Genomic DNA, 25,170 nt, shown 5'->3' with positions numbered 1-25,170 from the left:
AGGAGGGCAAATAAGTCACATTTGTTTGAGTGAGTGAGTCACCAAATGACCGTGACTCATTTGTTCAAACTGTCACAAACTTCCCTTCTACCCCAAAAAGCACAAATTGCACCCAAGAATATAAGGCCAATAAAACCATCGTTCCTGCGTTCACTAACGGCCATGCAAATAGAAGCCATGATTTAGTGTAGATGTACTTCCATCCTCATAGCTGCTCGGTGGTGTGTGCGAAATCGCTGTCCACGAACGCTGACGCTGGGTAACATCAAAAGTAATCCAACTGATGTGTCACAAACATTTGCATACTAAAACATGTTTCATCTTTTTGTACTTTTTTTGGATATATATATATATATATATATATTTTTTTTTTTTTTAGAAAAACTAACAGTGGAAATGACTTCAAGGCCAGAAGCAAGAACCAGAAGCCCAGCACCAGGCAGTATATTACTTTCACATTCCTTTACATACTAAACACCTCAGCAAACACTCCTGTGCAGAGCAACATACATTAGAGGGGAGAGCATCAGCGTTACTCTCAGGAGCACAAAAATACGGTACCTGCATAATTCTAAAAAATAAAAAAAAAGTGAAAAAAAATCATGAAAAATGTAAATATTCCTTGTAAATATGCGGACATCTTTACAAATGTTTAAGAGCATGGATGTTTGTACCGTAAAGTAGAGGTCGTCACACGGTTATCTTGAGTTTTAACTTGTTGTTCAGGTCTGGTTCATGTCTTATGTCCTGGTAAATCTTTGGTAACTGAGAAACCTATGCTTCCCAAACACTCCCTGTGTTCACTCTGTGCTCTTTACACAGTTTAACTGTGTCAAAGATGCTCTGAGTGTCTGCTGTGGCTGCTGCCCCTGCATGCGTTGTCTTGGATGGATGTGATCTTCAATTCAGGAATGTCTTCTTCAAACAACTGAATGAACTCAAGTCAGTAGTAATCAGATGTGCTGCCACGTACGTTATTTTGAAAGAGGCCGTTATAATTGCAGAAAAGGGTCATGGATTCAAACCCGTTTCAGTTCTGTGCATTCGCAAGAATGTTGTGATATTTCAGCGCTAAAATGTATATATTTATTTCCTTACTAATGCAAAGCAATAGGAACTCACTGCTATTCTATCTTTGCAACCCTGTGGTACATGATACATTGCATCTCATTCACTGGCCTTTCTTTTGAATTTTGAATTCTTCATAAATTCAGCAGCACTTGTTCAAACAAATTAACTGAATTATTTTATTTTGTTAATCTCCCTTTTACGGTTCTTTTTTTATTGAGATGCTTTACAAACAAATAGGTATGGTGAGAAACATACTGACAAGCAGACAAGAAGTATTACAAAAAAGTTTTTAAAAAAAACGCCAACAATTTGAGTTAACACATAACAAAATAGACAGATATGTTTGACCAATGACCAAATGATTAGAAAAAATCAGAAACATGAGAACTGATAAGGACAGCATCTTTTATGCACATTTTTCCAGTAATTTATGAATGATTAGTTGTAATGTATTGTGTAGAAGTATTCTTCAAGAAGAACAGAATGGCTGTATGACAGGAGAAAGGTGCTTTATAACTCTCTACCACGTCCATGACTGACACCCTTGGGGTGTTTGGGTAATCTCTGAGCATTATTACCACATTTTATCATCACATCGCCTCCGTCCTCACATAAACTGAACTTCCTGAACACATCACAGCTGTTACCAGCCTCTGATCAGGACTAGATTAAAATATGATAGATTGCTACATGACAGATGGTTGTTTCCTAGAGACAGATGTTCTTGTTACTCCTTAGGTATTTTGGAAGCACTCCATCTACCTGCATGAATTAATTCTTGCAGGGCTGCCCAACCCTGTTCCTTGAGATCTACCATCAGGTAGGTTTTCATTTCACTGCTAATCTGGCACACCTGATTCTACTAATCCGCAGCTCCAGATCTCTAGCTGTTGAATGTGCTGCTTTGTTAGGGTTGCAGTGAAAACCTACAGGACGGTAGATCTCTAGCTGTTGAATGAGGTGTGCTTTGTTAGGGTTGCAGTGAAAACCTACAGGACGGTAGATCTCTACCTGTTGAATGAGGTGTGCTTTGTTAGGGTTGCAGTGAAAACCTACAGGACGGTAGATCTCTAGCTGTTGAATGAGGTGTGCTTTGTTAGGGTTGCAGTGAAAACCTACAGGACGGTAGATCTCTACCTGTTGAATGAGGTGTGCTTTGTTAGGGTTGCAGTGAAAACCTACAGGACGGTAGATCTCTAGCTGTTGAAGGAGGTGTGGCTTTGTTAGGGTTGCAGTGAAAACCTACAGGACGGTAGATCTCTAGCTGTTGAATGAGGTGCGCTTTGTTAGGGTTGGATTGACTACCCGTTTCATAGACTGCCGATCAAACATGCACATTGCTTGTTTCATCATTTAAATTTTTACCAGGAAAGTATGTTATTACCCTTGACAACTTCCTCCTGGGATGTCATGTTTCACAGACCTAAAAATGAAACACAGAAGAGGTGTAAAATCCCCTGGATTAGTTAATTAGCACAATTCTTCAGCCCAGAGGTGGAACTAAATAGTGAAATCAGCTGGGCTGTGTTCATGGGTGGAAAAAAATACACGGGAGGACTTTTACTCAGATGTGGAAAATTCCGTTTCAGAAACTAAAATTCCTCCTCAGTATTTTTGCAGCCAGATCAATTGGAGCTGCTTATCAGCACTGTTCTACAGCCAGGAGGTAGAACTAGGGGCTAGAGCAAATTAGTAGTCAAATTAGCTGGACTGAGTTCATGGGTGGAAGAAACACGCGGGAGGACTTTTACTTTCTGACCCCTGGACACAGGTGCTGTTGCAAGTGTAGCCTGCAGCTTCACGGGCGTCACAGAGAACAGCACTTACCCTGGATTACTGGGCAAAAGCCCAGGTGGCCACTGGAATGGACATATATTGATGGTATATTATCATATTATAATATAATATGATAATATTCCGCCCTATCGATCCAGATGTTCTTCAGCAGCATCCAGATAAGGTTCCTCAGAGTCATTGGCACTGTCCGCTGCATTAGTGCCTTGCCTGATTATGAGCATAATCTTTCTGATATACTGGTCCACAAGCCAAGTACTATTTTCCCATCTCCGAGACACACACGGTGTGCCTGTGTTAGGGTAGGCAATTCCACTGCTCCAAAAAGGAAGACACTGTGATCGTCGACAAAGGGAGTAGATTTGATCACATGTTGGGGGCGTGGGGGTGGGGGTGGGGGTGTTCCAGCAACGTAAGGTGTAGGCTGATTTGCAGCCGAGATTAGACTTTTTAATACGGTTTGTGTGATGTAAATGACCAATAAGATTTACGAATACAGGAAACGTTTGTGTTGAATTCACTTTTTTAAAATTTTTAAGTTACTTTTTACACGTAACGTTTTTGTTAACGTCACAAATGCCAGGCCGATATGCATCCGGCGAGAGGCTACAGCGAACGGAGGACATCTGGATCAAAAACCAGCCCGTCCGGCTCAACGGCGATCGTCTGGCCAGCCTAATCTGTCTAATGGCACTAACTAAATCACCAGGCCCACACCGCGACAGGTACTAATTACCACCATCCCTGACAGACAAAGAAACTGCAACTAACCCCCCGTGCTAGAAGAAGCTGGCAGTTTTAATCTTTCTCTCTGTAGGTTCAGTCATACACAGCTCGGGGCATTGGGGGTCTCGCACCAACCCATTTGTATTAATCTGACTAATTTTGTTGACCGCCATTTGGGAGGGGGGGAGTTTACATTGTCTAGGTATGCCAACGTATCGACACTAAACCATCTCAGGTTGTTTTAACAGTTTTTAAGCTATTTCTTAAGCTATTTCATTTTTTAAGCTATTCATATTTAAGCAAACTACATTATCAAACGTCATTAATAAGAGAGCCTGTCCTTGCTGGGACTGTCGATGCGTGAAACTTTCACCAGACTTCCTCAGATGCCCGTGAAGCCACTTTGCGAACGGACCCTCGCGTGTCAGAGTGTATTAGGCAACAGTGTTATTTCCAAAGCAACTATAAGGAAACAGATCTGCGGGAGAAAACATTCCCTTTCCATCCCCTTTGCCAATCTGGTCAATCATTTTCCCTGAGTCCATTTCCTTAATTGGCAGAGCAGCTCAGTGTGTGTGCGTGTATGTGTGTGTGTGTGTGCTTGTGTGTGTGTGCTCGTCTGTGTGCATGAGTGTGTGTATGTGTATGTATGCGTGTGTGTGTGTGTGTGTGTGTTTCTGCACGCGTGTGTTGTGTGTGTGTGTGTGTGTGTGTGTGTGTGTTTCTGCACGCGTGTGTTGTGTGTGTGCGTGCGCATGTGGGTGCATGGCCTTGTGTACTTACTAGCCCATCTCACACCCATTGTGATTCCTTATAGCGGTAATAACAGGCGCAATCCTCATAATCGCCCATAGCCTTGCTCAACACGTCGTCCACCATATGGCCTGGCCTGGCCATGGACTTGCCTGCCTGCTGTGTCTGCCCAGGGTGTGTGTGCGGCAGACAGAGCGCTGTCTGATAAGCTGTGCTGAAGATGACGTCCGAAACGGCATCAGGAAACTCCTACCCCACCCTCACCCCCCAGCCCAGTTTTATCAATTCAATAAAAAAAAAAAACTTGTTTTCACAAAGGGTATTGTCGCAAAGCTGCTTTACTGAGACCTGGGCTTGACACCCCCCCCCCCAGAGCGCACCTACTGTTATAGTGGCAAGATATATCTTCTTTTTTTTTTTTAAGCGAACACACAGATAATAGAAAGTAAAACTTGTTTTCTATTCGCCGACATTTCAATCACAAAAACAAATTTAAACGCATTTTGTTCAACAAGTGCCTTAAACACGCAGTTCAAACACAATAAGATGGCGTACTCCTACGTGAGCGGCACACTCAACGTCATTCAGCACACTCACGCTGAAAACACAGTGGTGGCACTATCTTGTTGCTGACACATATCATAAACAGGGTGGGCGCGGTCTTCGGAGGAAGATATGACTGAAATATCGACCGTATCGCAGCGCAGTAGAACCACTGCGGAACACAATTTGGGCGTGACTTGATTGCACCCAGATAAGCTCCCCACACTGCTCAAGATTATGCCAGATATTATGTTTACCGAGGATTACTACTGTTTCCCTGTTTCTTTGATTGTAGGGAGGGAACCAAAACACAGTCCTCCCACATTCCTGTCCTCCGTGTATCATTTTAAACAGATAAAACGGGGGCAGACTCTTTAGGGCACACAGTTTGAGTTGAGTTCCTCCCGCTCTTATTCCTCTGAACCATTCCTTTTTAATTAGGTCATTCCATTTCCATATCCTCTTGAGACTCGGCAACACAAAAAAAAGAAATTGAAGCATTTAGATATTTTTGACATAATTCAAGTGCCTAATATGACATGAAAAAACATGTTGCAGTGAAAATATTTTTGAAAAATACTATTTTATTTTTATTAAATGTAGTGTAGGTTAGGTTTTAGCATAGCAGAATTTATGGTTCCAGAGATTAATACCAGAGACTTGTGCCCCCTACAGGGGACAGTAATTAATTTCCTGGTCATTGGAGGGTATTTGACATATTTGGCACACCACAGAGACTTCGTAAAAACAATAAAGCAAAGACACAGGTAAATAAAATTATCATGTTAACGTAAATATGGGGAGAGCATTGTTTTGTGCTCATAATTAAAAAAATTTTTTTTACCAATACCTGTACTCCCTCTCCAATGCATTGTGGGTAATGTAAACTGTATTCAGTGATGCCTCCTTAAAGGCAACACTTTTGTCTTCTGCCATTTGACAAGATATGGCCATTAACTGTATTACATGTGAGGAAACAGAAAAAAAAAATACATTTCAGTTTGCGTGCACATTGGATTACATATTTCTCCTCAATTTTGTATTATTGTGCATCTGAGCATATATTTTCAAAAGCTGGAATGTAGGAACTACACTGTGACATTGAGCTCACTGCAGCACTCCACTAGTCACTGGGGCAGAATTAAGTCTGGACATCGTACAGTGTGAAATTTTACAATACATAATTTTTCTTGCAACGATAATTTTTGAAGATGGGCTCCGTGTAACAGCACGGGCGCTCGCAGCAACGGGAAAAGCAAACGGCAAACAGAAAGATCCGGAATCCTGTCTCAAGGGCTCCACATCTCTGTGCCCCCCTCCACCCCCCCACTTATTTGATTAACCCATCATTATCGCAGGTATTACCTCAAAAGAAGACACCTGTTCCTCAGCAGAGCCCCCTGGCTATTTTTTGGGAAGAGAAAGCTTTGAGACACACTCGATCCAGCCGAGCTTGCACATTGTACCAAAACGAATACAAAAAATATTTCAGATGTTCAGAAATTTTCACGTGACCCGTATTTGTGCTAAAAAAACACGTTTTTGGGAGATAAACGCTCTCGAACGTTGCGTACAGCCCCGTGAAGAGGCATCTCTGCGCTGCGGGCGGTGTGGTTTTACCAGGCCGTAAAAACGTCAGGGAGATTTACAGCCGGACAGATAGTGGGAAATAAAAGGATTTCTTGTTAGTGTTTCTTGACATTTTTCCCTGGTAATTGTTAAGGGCTGCAGACCTCAACTGGGACGTTCTTGTTTTTTTGTTTTTTAAATTTTTTTAAAATTTCACGCTCCTGGGTGTGGTGGCAAGACAGCACAGATGGTCCACTTGCTGTTTTATTTGCAGAATTCATTCATTCATTATCTTGTGTCTTTATAACAGGGTGATAAGGGTTCAGGTATGTTAAATCTGCCTTGAGCTGGTGCTGAAGAGCGATACTTTATCACTTGTAACAGCTGTTCTGGTCAGTGTACTCGTTGAATAATTTCACACTTCTGTCATATGTGCAGCAGGTAGGAGGGCAGCCATTTTAGGTGAACTCGGTCATGGACAGTAAGAGGTAAATGTCCCAATGAAAACAGGAATCTATGGGGCCTGCCCTGTTCACATGGTTAAGGGTGAGAGCCAATGCAAGGGGGAAAAAAAATCTCATGTTTGTCTTGATTGTCAGGACCTCTTTGCTGAAAGATCCCTTCGACCCAATTGCTCAGAACCAGAGGACCTGAACACCTACGAATGCAATCCAGAGGCCTGAACACGGACACAAAACCACACTCATCCCAGAAACCTGAAAGCAGAGCAAACGGCCACGTTGGCCCAACAGTTGTGAACACAGAGAAACACAGTCCGTGTTGATATTACAGTCCTGCTCTTTTTGGGACTGTAAAATATGCGTCCAGATGAGATTTATAAATAACTAAAGCAGTCTGGTTAGGGTTTTGCTCATTCCATAGACTACACATAAACAAACAAGTGGCCTTAGTTTATAACACCCGCCCCCCCCCCACCCCTGCCCTCTTGTTTTGAAATCCAAAACATGGCCACCCTATCACAGTTCAGTCCTGTGACTAAGAATGTAGGTGATACATGCATTGTTTCCACCAACATTTCTCATGTAAAGCCAGTATCACGTTCATCTGGGTAAGCACAGCTTTCCAGGCTCATTATATGTCATATGAATCATATGTGTAGATTCGCAGCCAATTATATGTTATATGAACAGTGCAGGTGAGAGCATGATTGTAAATCTTATTTAACAGTCCCCCATGTCACTCTTTTGGAATAATTATATCTACAGTAAATGTTTTGTGAGTCAAAACTGTCATTTTTGTGACTAAGTTGCTTGAAACTGAAATGTTACTCAGAGCAAACTCAGTGATGAGTCATGTTGTCTCTTGAAAGCTGATATTTACACAAGCAAGTGACTGTCAGCTAGAGCTTGTTTGAATAGAATTCAATATTGCTGATTTGTATATAAACAATAAAATAAGTAACCTACTGATGTTCATATTGTGCTATATTACAAACAATTACATGAAATTTGTAACAGATCTTTTAAACTGATGAAATTGAAGCCTGATGTGAATAAAGAGGCTCGTAATTAAGTTGTTGAACACTTCATTACGGTACATATTTTTTAAATTTACACATTTGAGGCACAATCTGAATATAACACCAAGTCTTCGTGGCATGCATACATATTTCTGACATAATTCAGTTTATGAGGGTAAATAATCCCTCTAAACATGAAAGGCATAATTAAGTAAAATTAGCAGCTTGTTAAAATTCTGAGACTGCAATTGTGGGTGGAACGAAAACCAGCGTACACACTGGTACCCCAGGACTGAGTATAAGAACCACCAGCATTCAACACCTTTTCACTGATGAAGACAATACGTGGAAATGTTAAATCTTTTAGCCTCATCCTGACTGAAAAGGTTAAGAACTTGTTAATTGCCTACTAAAAATAGAGGCTCTGGCTTGTAGCCCCTCTCTAAGCTTGCGCACCTGTGCTGATGTTGTAGTTGGATGTAAGGCTGACAAAAGCATACACGACTGTGCCACAGCCAAAGACAATACGTTTGCATGTAGTAGTTTCCGAATTGCTCCGACATATTTAATGAATGTACTTACTGATTTTATTTAGATCGATACACTTCTGATCAAAGGGCAGAAATGAACGTGCAATTAATTTATGTTTAAAAATGTTTTTTTTTTGGATTTGCTGTGTTTGAGTTAAGCTTACCATTAATAGCCTACCTAAAGCTAGAGGGTCTGATTGATGAAGGCAATATGCCAAAATGTTTGAATCCTTTAGAATTCTCTTAACACAAAATGTTGAGTGTAGATCTTTCCAGATTTTAGTAACAGTAATGGTAAAACAGTAACAGTCTAAATTGCCAATCAGAACAACATATTGGATCAATCTTTGTTGGTATCCGATTCTTGCTATTCGATCAAATGTGGAAGCTACATCATTTGAATGATATTGTGATTGTTTTATGGCAAAAACGTTTCCCAGGTAATTTAATTATTTAACATGAAGAAAACCAAGGTAAAGCTACTACACCAGGTTAAAATGGCTTCTATCACCTGCTGATAGGTTATTACCAAAATTTGACAGCAAGTTAATCACGAGGAATTCAGTGGTTCGGGATCACAATCAGTCCGAATCTTTTCCTATTATGAATTCCAGACTAGGGGGAGAAAAAAATAATAGAAAAAATTGGAGGAAACAATGGATGAGCCAGCCAGCACTGCCCCTTCAACCCTTCCACCGAAACCACGAAAACAGTTCCAGAATGTTCTGCTAACAGATTTATGTCAACGTAAACCGCTCACTCTCGGGCACAGTAAACCATTAGAACTTTATGACTTGGTGAGCTAACAACAGGAGAGTGGAGGGGGGCGTGGCTAGGGAGACCATGTGACATAAGACCAGCTCTGCCCGTACCGTTGGCATTTGTACCTCTGAGTGTGGGCGGGTCTGAGGCCGGTTGCGTTGACGGACAACCGACATTAAAATAGCTGCCGTGACACTAATTGACAGGGTTACGAGGATTGTGCCTCATTTCTGCTTTAGTTTCCTTAAGTGGTGATCATCAAATTTCTGACGTACCAGAGGCCTTTCCAGACGCCGTGGCTGGTAACTTTGGTTAGGGCTTAAATCAGAGGAGGTTCAGTAAACCACCGCCAGGAGCCCTTGTGTGCTGGGAGTGTGAAATATAAAGGAAATATACCAAAAACACTAAAAATAATAATTTAAAAAAATAAAATAAAATAAGCATGGTATGAAAAAGATTTTCTTAAAGCATGCTAAATGATCTGCAAATGGGGGTAAGAAAACATTATTTTGCAAGGTTTTGTAAAACAAAAAATACAATATTACACAGACATAAAACAATCATAAACAATCTTAGTGGCAAATGCTAGAATACAATCATATAAAATCATATCATATAAAAGCTGTCTAAAATTTAAGTTTATATTATCCATTAATATTTTTTCAGTGGAGTAATAATGTTTTTCTCAGTGACAGTTATATGGTAGTTAGCTAGCAAGTTTTTCTTGCAGTTTATGAGGTTAGTCAGTGATAAATTCATCTTTATGGGATCAGCTCCCAGTATAGAGAACATTGGGATACTGGGCTGAGCTTTTACATCCAGCTGCCAGTTCTGACCTGAGGGAAGAGGAAATATAGGTTTGTATGTACATAAAAAATAAAAACTTTTAAAAAAAGAAGTGTATACAAGTATAGAATCGCTATGGAAGCCTGACAGCCTTCAGGCTATGACAGTCAGAGGTTCTTGCGGTCTTTCGGACGGAAAACTGACATTAAAAAACAAAACCATTGAATAAACTCGAGAATGTGAGCTGTCAAGACTGTGTAGATAAAGACGCAATAGGTTTTGTTGTCACCTCACCACAAATTGGCGAATTTGTCAAGAACGCTCATTTTTCGTTCGCCGTCAGGGGCGAAGACCGAGTGTTTTTAGACCGAAAAGGTGTCAGGGTGCAATGACATTCGAGATCTGAAAAATGAAAAGACGTGTACTTTTAAGCGGCCCGCGCCCCCAGAGCAGACACCGCGTCTGACAGAGCTAACTGCGAATGGCCTGGAGGGCCTTTTGATCAAAGCCGCTGGAAAGAAAAAGTGACAGGAGGCTTCCGTTCGCTGCGCGCTCTACCTGTGCTGACAGGTGACCCGAAGGCCACGGGACCAGGGAGACTTTTTTTTTTTTTAAAAAGAAGCAGTTTTGAGTGTTTTCTTGCCTCTGGGGCTTCAAACTGCAAAGGCAGACGTGTAATTATCCGAGCCAGAGTAGCTGTTCTGCCCAGGGGCGCTGCGTGAACACAAATACGGGGGGGCGGGGGGGGGGGGGGTAGCTCAGGGGCGAATGGGTGCTCCCCGAGTCACTCTCGCCTACATCAAGAGCTGCCGAATTTGTCCAGTTACCCTACAGCGCAACGGCCTCACCTTGTGCCTACAACCGCAAAGCCCTTGGACAAACAGACCACCCCGTTCCCATGGTAACCCCCCCAAAGGTTCCGAGCGCTCGGCTAGACAATGGCCACACCGTGGCACCGTTAATCCAAAGCGGCGGACCAATGAGGCACCTCCAAAATGGCCAATAATCACTTCCTGTGTTGTACGGCTTTGCTGGTAATGCACAAACTCATTGATTGTACATCATTGATTATACAGTTATAAGCCTTTTTTTTTTTGGTCGGCTAGGTGCTAAGAAGTAGTCAATGGACTGCAAGAGTTCCGATATCTTCTTAAGAAAAATCCTGCTACAAATCATAGATGTAGAAACACAAACAAATATTTTCCAAGTTTACGGCAGGAGTTTCCAATTTTGTTCCAACAACCTCAGAGTCCAGGTATTTCTTAAGGACCAAACCACTTAAGGACCAGAGTCAATTAATTACTACTTTCTATGACTAAGTGCTTCAGATCATCAGCTTATAGGTACCATGTAATGCACACAAAATCAATGAGGCATGGAGTTATTTTTCAGTGTTAATTTAATCATACAAATGTTCATTTATACATACAGGAAAAAGGCTTTAAACTGCTTTGTTTCAACATTTTCTTTTATCTCCTCTTAAATGTGCTATCATAGAACTACAAAGACTCATCCACTCATTCGCCATGGCAACCTGCTCAAAACGCTACACAGAAAAGTCAAAATAAAAACACCAGTATAGGCATGAAATCAAACTCACGCGCTCACGCAAAAAAATAAGTCGCAGAAATTCAGACAAAAAGCAAAAAAAAAAAAAAAAAAGGCATCTGTGTATACTCTTCGGGACAAGGTGACTGTCTAACGAAGCACTTTGGACAGTTTTACAGAAAAATAAATCCCAACGGAAATCGGCTAAAAACAGCCAGTCCTCCAAGGTGGTGAGAGGTGGGAAAACACAGAAGAAGAGGCATTAACCCATCTGTGAAAGCCCTACCTTCACTGATCATAATGTCACTTCTCAGTGAGTTTCCACAAGCAAGGAGGAACGGAATTATTCAGTGCAAAGACATGGAGAACCTTGCAGGAACCATGTGATCACAAACATGCTTGATGCTAAAAACCAAGGTTCAATTCATACCTGAAATGTGCGGGGGGAAAAAACACAAAGAATGACAAATGAATTAATATAAACTTCAAAACAGGGTATTCATACACATAACACAACTACTATTTGCCCAGCTCAGTTAAGGCCATCAATTTCCTTTTTTTTTTTTACATCCACACACAGGAAACAAATGATACATGCAGGACACAGTTACAAGGTGCCAAAAATATTGAGTGCGCAAGTCAAATCTGTGTCTTCATATTTCCTTCGACTTGTTTTCGACGCGTTCGCGAGCGCGCATCTTGCACGCTCAGTCGCAGCCTGCTGCTCTTTACGGAGAGCGAGCACGACGCAGCGAACACACACCAGTCGCAGGGCTCCAGCCTACTCTCCATTTGCATATTTAGAACATGGATGACCAACAGAATTTTGTTTTTTTAGCAAAACAGGACTGTGGATTGCAACCCTGGAAACACCCCCCCCCATCACTGATATGAGCAATGACATCGTCATGACACACCAAGACCTGTCCAAAATAAAAAATAAAAAACAATAAAGTAAAAATAATGTTGTAAAAAAATTACAAAAGCAAACTATGCTAAATAAAGAGCAACAGAACACATATCACCTCCATCAGAGCAACAGGGCATACAGCGTCTCGCTTGGATACGGCATGCTAACGGCTAGCTGGCTTCCTCTCTGTGCACACTTCGATCGCGTGTAAACCCCTGCTTTGGAAAGATAGCACCATGTGACCAGTGACAAAATGTGGTGTTTTTTTTTATTTTTTTTTAAAGTTTTATAGCAGGCGAAGCCATGGAAACAGCAGTCAGGCGAGCGTTCACAGCCCAAGCTCAGCTCTCTGGGTGGCAGAAAGAAAAAGCGATTTCAGACCGGTGTGTTTTCTGCGACATGCTCTCGCCCGATTGGGTCGTTTGATAAACAGCGCCACCTGCTGGACCGCTTTGCCTAAACAAACACCGGGACCTCCGTGGAGCCAGCAGTTCAGGCAAATGACGCGCGCGTGACATTTCCAAACCTCGTGATCGCCTGCAACAGCGTGTTCATGTGACAAAAAAAAAACAATAAAGCAAAGAGTCCAGGTGTGGCGGTGCAGTAGGCAGGTATTATAGCCTTTTAAAGGTTGTGGGTTCGATTCCCAGCAGGGGCGATACCCTTGTAACCCTACAGCAGGGGTCCTCAGTCTTATCCAGAAAGGTGTGGGTGTGGGTGCAGGCTTTTGTTCCAACTGGGCAGTTACACACCTGATTCCACTAATCAGGGTGCTTAGCAAAGATCCCAAGGGCCTTGATTAGTAAAATCAGGTGTGTAACTGCCCAGTTGGAACAAAAGCCCGCACCCACACCGGCCCTTTCCGGATAAGATTGAGCCTGCCCTAGAGCAAGGTGCTAAAATTGAACTGCTTCAGTAATAATAGCCAGCTGTATGAATGGATTGTATGTAAAAACATGTTACATACCGCATTAGCCATGCTGGAGATGAGCACCTGCTAAATGCCTAAATAAGCAATGCCACGTCCAGAGACTCACATCACCGCGTGGGAACTTCACATAAAGACGCGCATACATTCCTCCCCCAAAGAGTATACACTTTGAAATTATTATTAAAATGTAAAAAAAAGAAAAGAAAAAAAAAGACAAAAGATTGAACACATTTCAACATTAATTCAAAAACTACCAATCTCTCAACAGGCAAAATAACTTTTAAATGGCTTTTTCACATCGTGTGTCTCAAACCCTATGTGTGCACACTTGCGCCCGTGTGCACACGCACACACACACATGCATGCACGCAACAAGCACACGCTCGCTCCTCTCTCTCAAACCAGCAGTCTCCGCTTAATTGCGTGATGGCAGAACAAAATAATAATAAAAAAAGTAAGTTGTGTATTTGACATCTCTTTTAAAAGATTTCTATCACTCTTTTTAATTTAGCATTCACACATGCGTACGTTGGGTGCTTGTGGATGTAGGTTGAATTATTTATAGGGAGCAAAACAGCCGAATCTTCACTTCTCATCTGCGTTGCTGTTTGGGCGGGTGGGGGTGGCAGGGGTGTAAGGGGTCTGGCCAAGTGTCAGTATGAAATTTCTGTTACCCCCCCTTTGTCCCCTCTTTGGGGTGACCGTAAGGCGACTGCCCAGTCACGGCGATCCCTCGCTTTTAAGACTGTCCGAAAGGATAGGGCCCATGAATACCCTGTGAAAGAGAGGGAGAGAAGGAGGGATGGAGAGAGAAAGGGGCAGAGAGGGAGAGAGAGAGAAAGAAAGCGGGAGAGAGGGAGAGGAAGGAGGGTTACCTTAGGAGCGTGGGTGAGACCAGGGGCTCAAACACCAGCACGTTATCTGATCACATCCTCTACATGAGAGCAACAGCCACCCAAGAGGCCTATTCTGCCAGAGCATTACTTCAACACTGACAGGACAAAAACACACAGCACTGGAATACACACTTACACACAGCACTGGAATACACACTGCCGCAATGCACTGGAATACAAAACCACGTGGAAAATAGCATATTTTCTCTTGAGAACCTCTTCACGAGGTACAGTTTTTGTACTCTGTGCAGCACAGCTTTTTAAGGGGCCCAGGTTTTCTTGGGCTGCATGGCCTGTTCTCATCGTCACTTTCCAGTGTTCTTATGTTCAGGTGCACCAGGGTGCAGGTGCTTGGGCCTGTTAGCCTAGGCCGTTAGCCTAGCTCCTAACTGGAGCTGCTTGCATTTCCCGCTGCGCGAATGAGAAACGGCATCAAAATGTGAGCGAATGGAGCCTACCGGGGGGGGGACACCGTACCCCAAATTCAGTCAGTGGCCCAGTCAGTAGGCCTCAAATCCTGCCAGTTCTGTCTGTGACTGCGAGGCCTGGCTCACTGACACACTGTGTTTGTCCAGTGCGGAATTCAACGGCTGTAGTTGGAATGTTGAACAAGGCCGTCAAGTCACGAAAACTGAACAGCAACACTCTTTGCGAAGACAAAAACAATTACGGTAAAAAAAAAATTGTGACAATTGTGTTCTTAGCCAAAACGGAAGTAAGACGACACACACACACACACATCGCCAGAGGTGCTGCTCGTGATCGACTCAAGGGAGACAGAAACAACTGGATTTCACTCACTGGAAATCTGAGTAAATAACAGTCTCACGTATTTGCACAATGGTAGCGCAAATATGGCCTTTGAAGTGGCACATGCTTTAGTAAGGCATGTTTCTTGTTCTGCTGTGAGTCAATGTACAAATTCTCCAAGACATTTCTGAGAGGCTTAAAGAACAGATCCTTTTGAATACAAAAAAAAGCAAAAAAAAAACACCAAAAACATTTCATATAAAATGGTTGTCTCGACAAAGTTCCAAGACTCCGCCCACTGCAGTGTCTGTCCCCCCCCCCCGCCCGCCCCCCGCCCATGTACGTACCTGGCTGTATGTCACTACTGATAGGTTGCTCTGGAGACCGTTTGGTGTTATATTTACAGAGTTGTGTGACAGTCCGTTTTGATCCTGGTGGATTTTGTCGGGGGGCGCTCCGTCGCCCCAGGGGCCCCCCGGGTCTTTGAGGCTGCCCTCGCTGGAGGGGTGCCTGTTCTTCTGCGGCGAGGCGAAGGGGTTGAAGTCGCCCTCCACGCTGCGGTGCGGCTGCGTGTTGAACTCCGTCTCGAACGACGACAGCTGCTGCGTCACGCCCAGGAGCCCGCCCACCTCCACGCTCAGGATCACCCAGATCACGTCTGCCGGGAAGCAGGAAGCGGAAGGGGGAACCCTATTAACGGCACGCATGGCTAAGAGTGATCAGTGGCTCCCAAAACTCTCCCCTGGGACTCCCCAGCCAGATCCAGGTAACGGATGTGTTCCATCCTGAGCACACCTGACCCAGCTAATCAAGAGGTTAATTCATTGTATCAGGTGTGCTTCAGTTGGAACACATCAAATACCTGCAACACACTGAGGAGAGGTTTTGGGCCTACCCAATAGAAAGTCCACTTACACTGCCGGGCATCTTACCCCGATATGAAAGTGAGTCCCTACCTGCCCGGCTCCCTTACCCCGTAGAAGAGTACCCCATGCCCCTACCCGTGGCCTCCTTACCCCGTAGAAGAGTCCCATAGCCGTGCCCCGGGCTCCCTTACCCCCGTAGAAGAGTCCCATAGCCGTGCCCGGGGCTCCCTTACCCCCGTAGAAGAGTCCCGTTGCCGTGCACATCCTCCACTGGCCCTGGTACATGCCCGGGGCCACCGGGCTGCGCATCTGCACGCTGACGTCACACACCTCCTGGGGCTCCAGCGAACGCACCATCACCATGTTCACATGACCGAACTGGTCCCCGCCCACGTACTTCAGACACACCCCCGGGGGCCAGGACTCCGAGCCTGAAACACGCGCGCGCGCGCACACACACACACACGCACATGCACACACACATGCACACACACACAAACACACACATGCACACACACACACACACACACACACACACACACACACACACACATGCACACACACACACACACACATGCACACACACACACACACACACCCAGGAACATAAGCACATACACACACACATACACACGCACGCATATGCACACACACACCAAGGAACATACGCACATACACACACACACACACGCACGCATATGCACACGCACACGCACGCACACGCACACATGCATATGCACACACACACACCCAGGAACATACGCACATACACACACGCGCGCACACACACACATACACGCCCACGCACATACACACACGCACATACACCCAAACAAATGTGCAAACACACACACACACACACAGACATACACAAGCACACACACACACAGACATACCCACCCACACACAAACACATGGTTAATTGCCATTAAACACAACCCTCAAATCTTTCATTTCCCTTATACACGCACAAAGGCAATCTATGCACTCTCTATTTACCACACCAGTGCATGCACAGTCCAATCTCTTATTACTGTTATAGATAGACACAAACACTTGATCCTAACAAAAACTGACACACAATTATCAACCAATATTTACATAATGCCATCTTCCAGGGTCGTGCTCAACTCCATTAAAATTCAGCCAGTCCAGAAAATTAATTCAAATTCAGTTCATGGACTAAAGAAGACCCACAAAGTTCTACAGTACTTTTTAAATTCATGACCTGAATTTGAATTTAACTAACAGACAGGAAACACACCTGACCCCAGTCCTATCATCTCCCCTAAAGGTTTTATATGACCGTGGCTATGAACCGGGACTGAGAAGCTCTACACACACCTCAGCTCTCTGGAGTGTTCTTGCGATATGACTATGCTAACTATTTTTTTTTAAACAGCAACCTTTCCAGAACACTGACACTGCAGTGGACCCAGGCCACCCAGCTAATGTCCCATGTTCCACTTCAGTAACCAAACGATGGCTCATCCTGACATTACAGCGCTCTACCCTAACACCTCCCCCCCCCACCCCCCCACCCAAGGGGCACAGATGCCCCCGAGCTGAAAAATTTCAGAGCACGCTACTGCATCCCAATTAGTAGGTGTGCTCCTGCATTATTTTTCCAGTTAGCACACACCCATTTTCAGGAGCAAACGCTCCTAAAATGAGAACACCGGGGAGGCCCTGCATTATAAGAGTCAGGATGAGGTTGACGGTGCTGACTGTAAGTGTGCGGACGATTTTGGGGTGCCGGGGCGCGTACCCGTGTTCTGTATTCTCCAGGTCTTCGTGAATTCTGTGTCGGGGGGCACAGATTCCCCCTCCCCAATCGTCACGTCCTCCACGAAGGACATCGAGGGCGCGTTGATGTTGGGGCTCTCAAAGTCGTAATACGCACCGATGGCTGCCTGCAGGTTCCTGTTAAAGAGATGGGGGTACAGGGGGGGGGAGGTGGGGTACGATGGGGGGGGGGGGGTGAGGTTACGAGTGCACCCAGTCTTCAGGCTGATTTCACAGTCAAGCCGTACGAGCCACAGCAACACAGCTGTGTGCCACAACACCCCCTTCATTACAGTGTGTGGCAAACATGACACCATTAACACTGGCCAGCCTGTCGCCTCAAATAATCCTTTCAAAACCATAATAACCAGCTTACAGTGTGTGTGTCTCCCTCCTATCGCTGGAGTCACATGATTTGTACGAATGCAAAATGCCTGTTTGGGTGTTTAGTGGTCACGATTCCAGACTCTCCATCTCCGATAGATTCTGTCATAAAGACCTGGACCCTAAAACAGACAGCAATGAAGGACTACACTTCTGAGAGTTCTGCAGGTATACTCATTTAAAAACAATCATGATAAAACAATTTTTTAAAACAGTATGTGCTCAGTCGAAGTTTTATAATTCATGGAAAATTGTAAATGGTGACTAAATTGTTTCGTATAAAGGTTTAAACGTTTTAAGCCCACCCGTTAACACTCAGAGCAAATAAGGGAGGTACCCAAGCCTCCAAACGGTTCCCCAACAGCAGCAACGTGTTCACCTGAGACGATGCAATTTTACTGGCATGACAGCATAACTCACCATTACCTTATATATATGCTACCAACACAATAAGCATGAAGTAGATCCATATATATATATATTTTTTTTTATATGTGTTTTTTGGGCTTTTTTCAGCTTTATTAGACAGGATAGTGTATAGACAGGAAGAACTAGGAGGAGAGAGAGGGAGAGACGTGCGACAAAGTTCGGCGGTCGGACTCGAACCGCCGACGTCGCGGCTCGCAATGAGCATGTGGATAACGCTCTACGGGCTACGCACACTGGAAGCCCCCATCCATATTGTTTTTAATATTACATAATAATATTACCATCTCTGCAGGAAACCGCATACATAAAGTAGTGCAGGTCTAAAATATGTTTTGTGTAACTGAAAGTGGAGCCTTCTGAACTGAAGTAGTTTGGCCTTAAAACAGTTAGTAAGGCTGCACTGTATTAGTGACGTACACAGCTTACATTCTTCAACGTACAATCCGTTTATACAGTGGGATATTCACTGATGCAGTTCGGGTTAAGAACCACTGGCTGACAGAACCCATATGTTGATCAACCCTCCAGCCCTGGAGGGACAGGCCCAGATGCCCAACCAGTCTCCAGCACTGCTGCTAAAATACTGAAGTTAGCAGCTACGGGCGCCGGATTTGGATTTCTACTACAGAGGTGTGAAGAGGAGAATTTTACCGATGCCCAAAATGTTAGCCTACTTGACAGCAAGTACTGCATTCCTCTGAGCGCTGATCGGAGTGACATCTCTGCATGTGCAGAATTTTCTTGGGGACAATAGCAACACCATGTCGGAACCCCACTGAGCTTCTAGAACACTGTAACGACGACAATGGCCGCTTTCACACACGGAACACGGAACTTTGCTGCACTAACCGCTCTGGCAGTCCAGTGGCTTCCCTTGTTCACACAGCCAATGACTGCCTGGCATGTTCCTGGGCCCACAGCATTCACACATGATGGTGCCAGTTGGCTTCTGTCTGAACGAGCCTATTAAGGTAAAAACTCTTGCTCTCTAACCAGAGGAGCTGCACCTGTACACATCTGTACAATTTTGGAGAACAACAAACATTCCAAACGTAGCCTCCGTGTTCGTTCACAATGTAACATCATTACGTGAACCCTCATTACATGTTGATCGTGTTGCTATGCAACAACCTCAAGTAATACTTTAATTACAGCTGTTGGATCCGTTGCGAGTTCGTACTGGCAGAGCCATCTCTCCAGTCAAGCATGTGTGTGGACAGGCACACAAAAAGCACAAATATTGTTGTCGAGCCCAATAATGCAAGTTCGTACACAGACTCCGTTTACCTAACTCTTGTCAAACACCAATTACCCATCTAACCTGTTCTACTATCCCTTCAGCACTGTATCGCAGACTTTGAACTGCTGCCTAATTTTAAATTAGTCATATCCAGAAGCGGGAGGACAGGATCTTGCACTGCTTAATCATCAACTTGTTATGCGGCCACAAGAAACTCAATTACCCAGGTTGCATTAGGACACCGCTCCTCCATCAGTAGGATAATGCATCGACTCCTTCGCTGCGGTAGGCGACAGTGCTGTAACAACCGTACTCTCAAATGCAATTAAGGTGAGTCACAGAGGCTCAGTGGCCTAATCCACAAATGAAACCGCACAGGTCTAGACAGCCAATTAGCCAATTCGACCAGGGTAATTTGCGACAACAAAAACCTGCATGCACATCAGCCTCAGCTTCGGATCCAGACCCACCGCTAATGTAATAGCTGTAATAGCTCGGCCCACCTTTTCCTTAAGCAGGTATAATTTTTTTTATTACTTACAAATCATCAGCAGTCAGTGAAATTGATGTTTTTTTTTTTTAATAACATGTGAGGACCAAAAGAACACAGCCTAACCGCTCACTAACTTTGATACCCAAAAGTTAAGGAAACAAAGGAATTTAGGACTGATGGCGTAGATAAGCAGGCATAAAGCAGCAGCAGAAGATAAACACAGCTTTATCAGTATCGGTGCACAGGGAGCACAGCCTAAGTCATAGAAAAGGCGCTAAAGGTTTGTAAATATGGACTGCATTTACATAGCGCTTTTATCCAAAGCGCTTTACAATTGATGCCTCTCATTCACCCATTCACACACACACCAACGGTGAAAGGCTGCCATGCAAGGTACCAATCAGCTCGTTTGGGAGCGAGTAGGGGTTAGGTGTCTTGCTCAGGGACACTTCGACACTCCCAGGGCAGGGGATCGAACCGGCAACCCTCCGACTGCCAGACAGTCGCTCTTACCTCCTGAGCTATGTCGCGGTTTGACCGCGCCCTTCAACAAAAGAACTGAGGAGTTCCACTCGCCGGGTCTGGCAGCGGAAACGCTGTTCCCAGGTTCCTGTGCAGTCCGTCCTTTGATGAGCGACCGAAGCCAGTCTCCAAAATAAGCTCCAGTAAGCGGGCCCACCCGTTCCGGTGCACCCCACCCTCTAATTATCCTCTTCAGCAGCTCCTTCCAACGACAATCCCTAATCCTTTTTCAGGAGACCCAGGCGACGGGTGGGGGGGGGTTGGGGGGGAAGCACGGGAAAACCAAACCGCCATTCAGCGCCTTCCACAAAACACTCTTCTTCAAATGTTGTGCTCGTAGGGCACTTCTTATAGCCGAATATATATCGTCCTGTTGGTTTTCATTTCAAACCTAATTTGGTACACCTGACTGTACTAATTAGCAGCTCGATGCCGATCTCTAGCTGCTGAATGAGGTGTGCTTTGTTAGGGTTGGAGTGAAAACCTACAGGACGGTAGATCTCTAGCTGCTGAATGAGGTGCGCTTTGTTAGGGTTGGAGTGAAAACCTACAGGACGGTAGATCTCTAGCTGCTGAATGAGGTGTGCTTTGTTAGGGTTGGAGTGAAAACCTACAGGACGGTAAATCTCTAGCAGTTGAATGAGATGTGCTTTGTTAGGGTTGGAGTGAAAACCTACAGGACGGTAGATCTCTAGCTGTTGAATGTGCTGCTTTGTTAGGGTTGCAGTGAAAACCTACAGGACAGTAGATCTCTAGCTGTTGAATGAGGTGTGCTTTGTTAGGGTTGGAGTGAAAACCTACAGGACAGTAGATCTCTAGCTGCTGAATGAGGTGCGCTTTGTTAGGGTTGGAGTGAAAACCTACAGGACAGTAGATCTCTAGCTGTTGAATGAGGTGTGCTTTGTTAGGGTTGGAGTGAAAACCTACAGGACGGTAGATCTCTAGCTGCTGAATGAGGTGTGCTTTGTTAGGGTTGGAGTGAAAACCTACAGGACGGTAGATCTCTAGCTGTTGAATGAGGTGCGCTTTGTTAGGGTTGGAGTGAAAACCTACAGGACGGTAGATCTCTAGCTGTTGAATGAGGTGTGCTTTGTTAGGGTTGGAGTGAAAACCTACAGGACGGTAGATCTCTAGCTGTTGAATGAGGTGTGCTTTGTTAGGGTTGGAGTGAAAACGTACAGGACAGTAGATCTCCAGGGACAGGATTGGTAACCACTGCAATACACTATGTAACTGAACAGGGATGAGCTTATGCATTTCTTTTGAGTTTATGTGTATCTTGAATGGGTGGACAAAGAGCAGACCTAGGGCTCCCCCTAAGAGTGGCAGTGAAAACCTCTCTGGCTGCTAACAGAAAAAAAAAGCAGTCCGTGCGATTTGCTCTGGATAAGAGTGTCTGATAAAATGAAAAAAGGAAATGATGAATTAAAACTTTTCCCCTGTGTATTTTATATTTGGCCCAGTTTGGACTGCAATTGCAAGCCTGGGTATCAGTTGTTTTTTTTTATTTAATTTTTTTAAATGAACACAATTAACATGGGCATCATTTACAGCAGGGATCTCAAACTGAAATCCTGCAGGGCCGCTGCGTCTGCTGGTTTTTACGTGTCCCCGCACTTAAGTGCTTAATTTAAGCCACTGATTGGCTAAGGAGTCTGCACACCATGTTCTCAAGGGCTGTAATTGGCTGCCGGTTGAAAGGACACCGCAAATACCTGCACACACACTGCGGCCCCCCAGGACTGTAGTTTTTTTGAGTCCCCTGCTCTAAAGCATGCACTGCCGTGTGCTGTAAAGGCCTGCTGCAGTTAACATGCTGCAGGGCCACTGACACACAGGCGTTAGTGCATACTTCCCTCTGGGGCCAAACCTCCCACCGAAGCAAGCAGGTGGCTGTCAAAGGAAGCTGATACAGCAAGTTATTCCCAGCTGCAAAAATATTAGGAATTATTAATTATGACCAGTCCAGATGACAAGGGGAGAAGAAGAAGAAAAAAAGCTATGGATACAGAATGGATGAACATAATTAAGTTGATAAAGAATAAGAGAAATTATTCAGAAAGTTGATAAGCAAGTCTTACAGATACACGCTATGTCAGTCAAGCAAACAATATAACTAGAGCTGTCAAAACATATCCAGAAAAATTATTTTTTTAAATAATCATAATTTTGGCAGTTCATGAGCCGCAGATTGCCCTCCAACGTTCCGGGTGGTTCTTATGACACTTTGAGAAGACTCTCGCTATGAACAGATATTTACAAAAGCCACAACTTACAGCTAGAAGTCCGCACAACACGTAAAAAGCCTTTTATATGCTGTCCAGTGAAACTGGTTGGCAGATATAGGCAGTGCTACAATAATCACCGCCGTGAAATATACAATGAATCCGATTTCACAGCATAGGTGGTAAAACTGAAAATCTAAGCACACTGTCGTGGACAAGGAAGATCAACCACTAAAAAACATGTTCAAAGTACGGGTGCGTGCATCATTTGATCAGTTCTGGAGAAATCGTTTGAGTTACCACAATTCCACGCCTCCCAGTATCATTAAACATAAACGCGTTACGTGACACACTTACTTTAAAACGAACGTTTCAAGAGCAAGTACAAGAATTCCGGAACAGCCTTCACGTCAATCATCGTTGATCAATTCATAAAACCACCATGGTGGTTACACCGTGGTTACACCGCACGTCGCGATTCTAATTTTAGCAACGCTATTTTCCCCACTCCAGTCATTTCATTGGAAGCATATTATTTAAAGGCTCGCCTTTGTACCACTTGATAATTGTTGTTACAATTACCACAAGCATGACTCAAATCACATGGCACTTGTAAAATGCTACAAGGAAATACCGAGAAGAGGTTCAGGTCGGTCTGCAAATTGCAGTACTAGTCTTGCCCAACGCTTTACGCACTAATACAAACCGCTCCATCACTTCACTGCCAAACGGGCAACAATCACCTACATGCTTCGAGTAAAAGTGTACGTATCACTCAGCCAGTCATGTATGCGAGCATTTGACAGCACGTGCCTATTTCTAAATTGTGCATACAAGCTTATCACGAGCCAACTGATGAAACGACAAGAACATCGCTCGTTTTGACAGTAGTTTATGCAATGCGTAATTTTCCGTTACGATAAACGGTTCGCTGGGCAACTGTTAGATACCGATACAGTTATCATACGTCTGCGTTTTATTTCTAAACTACTGCGGCACCATTCACTCTGTTAACATGATTTAAGAAGCATGTCCTGCCTCTAGACGAGAAAACGGAGACAGTGGAAGGTTGTTCATAGCAGTTTAACCGGCCGAATAATTTCCTTCGAGCTCAGAGTGATAGCGCTGGAGAAATGAACAACCAGCCGAAATCAACGACAGATAAACCAGTAGGCTGAGAATATTCCACAACCGTTAAGGTAGACAACTCGCTGAACACGATTTCCAGCGGGGGGAAAGCGGATTCAATTAACAAGATTTATACAATTAACTTAACGTTCAAGATAGCTAATGAGTTCATGAGCAGGGGAAAAAATCCCACAGTTGTAACCAACAATGGAGCAAGTTACTCTAGACATGCAGTCTATTTCTGACACTGACAGAACAAGTTGGTTAGCTAATGTCAGCGCTGAACTTCTATGACTACAGAGGACGCTTCCATGATGTCCCCATATTGTCTCTCCTATTATTTATTTATTTTTGCAGACGTGCATTTTCACGCAGCAGAGTCAATGGCTGCTAAAAAAAAAAATACAAGGATAATGTAGCTAGCTAATGCTAGCTGGCTAAGCAGAAAAAAAATCTGTGCCAAAGTGTTCATAGCGCCAAAATACCCGTACATTTCTAGCAATGCACAGTGAATATCCAATGCTGGACAAATACAAGAGTTCGCTACACTGTGGAATATTGAATTAATTCCTGCAGCTCTACCTGCCCGTGTCAGCCCCCTCCTACCTTCAGCTAGGCCCCGCGTCCCCGTACTCACCAGTTAGTCATGTCCAGGAAGAAAGCGCAGCCGGCAGGGTTCAGCTGGAACCCAAGCAGTCTCTGGAACTCGGAGATGAGCACGTCTTTGTCAGTGGTGCCCATGCAGCTGAATTTCTGCATGAGCTCCGGGTCCAAATCAATGTCCATGCCCTCCATGGCGGGTGTCCCGTGGCGGCGACGGGGGGTTTGGGGTTTCTCACCTAATTTAGTCCGAGGCCTCGTCCAGTCATAACAACCAACCCAACAACAAGCTCAATACGCATGGCTGGCGGGGGGGACAACGCCTGACGTAGCTAAACGGGAACATCTCTATACGTCATGATGCGGGTTGTGGGTACTACGTCATCTGTTGCTATTCGAAGACAGCCTCTCATTGATTGGCATAATTACACAAGAAATCCCCCATCAAC

General features: G+C 44.3%; 1 protein-coding gene across 4 annotated transcripts; it reads right to left on the bottom strand.

Annotated features, from left to right (window-relative positions):
* Window positions 1-11,395: 11,395 nt before the first annotated feature.
* On the bottom strand, window positions 11,396-25,066 carry ilrun (inflammation and lipid regulator with UBA-like and NBR1-like domains). Of its 4 annotated transcripts, none has more exons than XM_064304185.1 (5): window positions 24,759-25,066; window positions 17,684-17,838; window positions 16,107-16,346; window positions 15,397-15,707; window positions 11,396-14,889 (listed from the first exon to the last, which is right to left on the bottom strand). In XM_064304185.1, the coding sequence occupies exons 1-5, from the start codon at window positions 24,914-24,916 to the stop codon at window positions 14,800-14,802; spliced, it is 954 nt and encodes a 317-aa protein (XP_064160255.1). In that variant the 5' UTR covers window positions 24,917-25,066; the 3' UTR covers window positions 11,396-14,799. The 4 variants fall into 4 exon arrangements, with proteins under 4 accessions (XP_064160255.1, XP_064160258.1, XP_064160256.1 ...); XM_064304188.1 differs by having other exon boundaries at window positions 11,396-14,178; window positions 24,759-25,063; XM_064304186.1 differs by having other exon boundaries at window positions 16,149-16,346; window positions 24,759-25,061.
* Between the last annotated feature and the right edge of the window lie 104 nt (window positions 25,067-25,170).

Source organism: Anguilla rostrata, chromosome 13 (genome assembly GCF_018555375.3).
Source record: "Anguilla rostrata isolate EN2019 chromosome 13, ASM1855537v3, whole genome shotgun sequence".
NCBI classification, from domain to species: Eukaryota; Metazoa; Chordata; class Actinopteri; order Anguilliformes; family Anguillidae; genus Anguilla; species Anguilla rostrata.
Note: the sequence above shows the minus strand (reverse complement) of the source record. Positions and strands in the feature narration are given on the sequence as shown.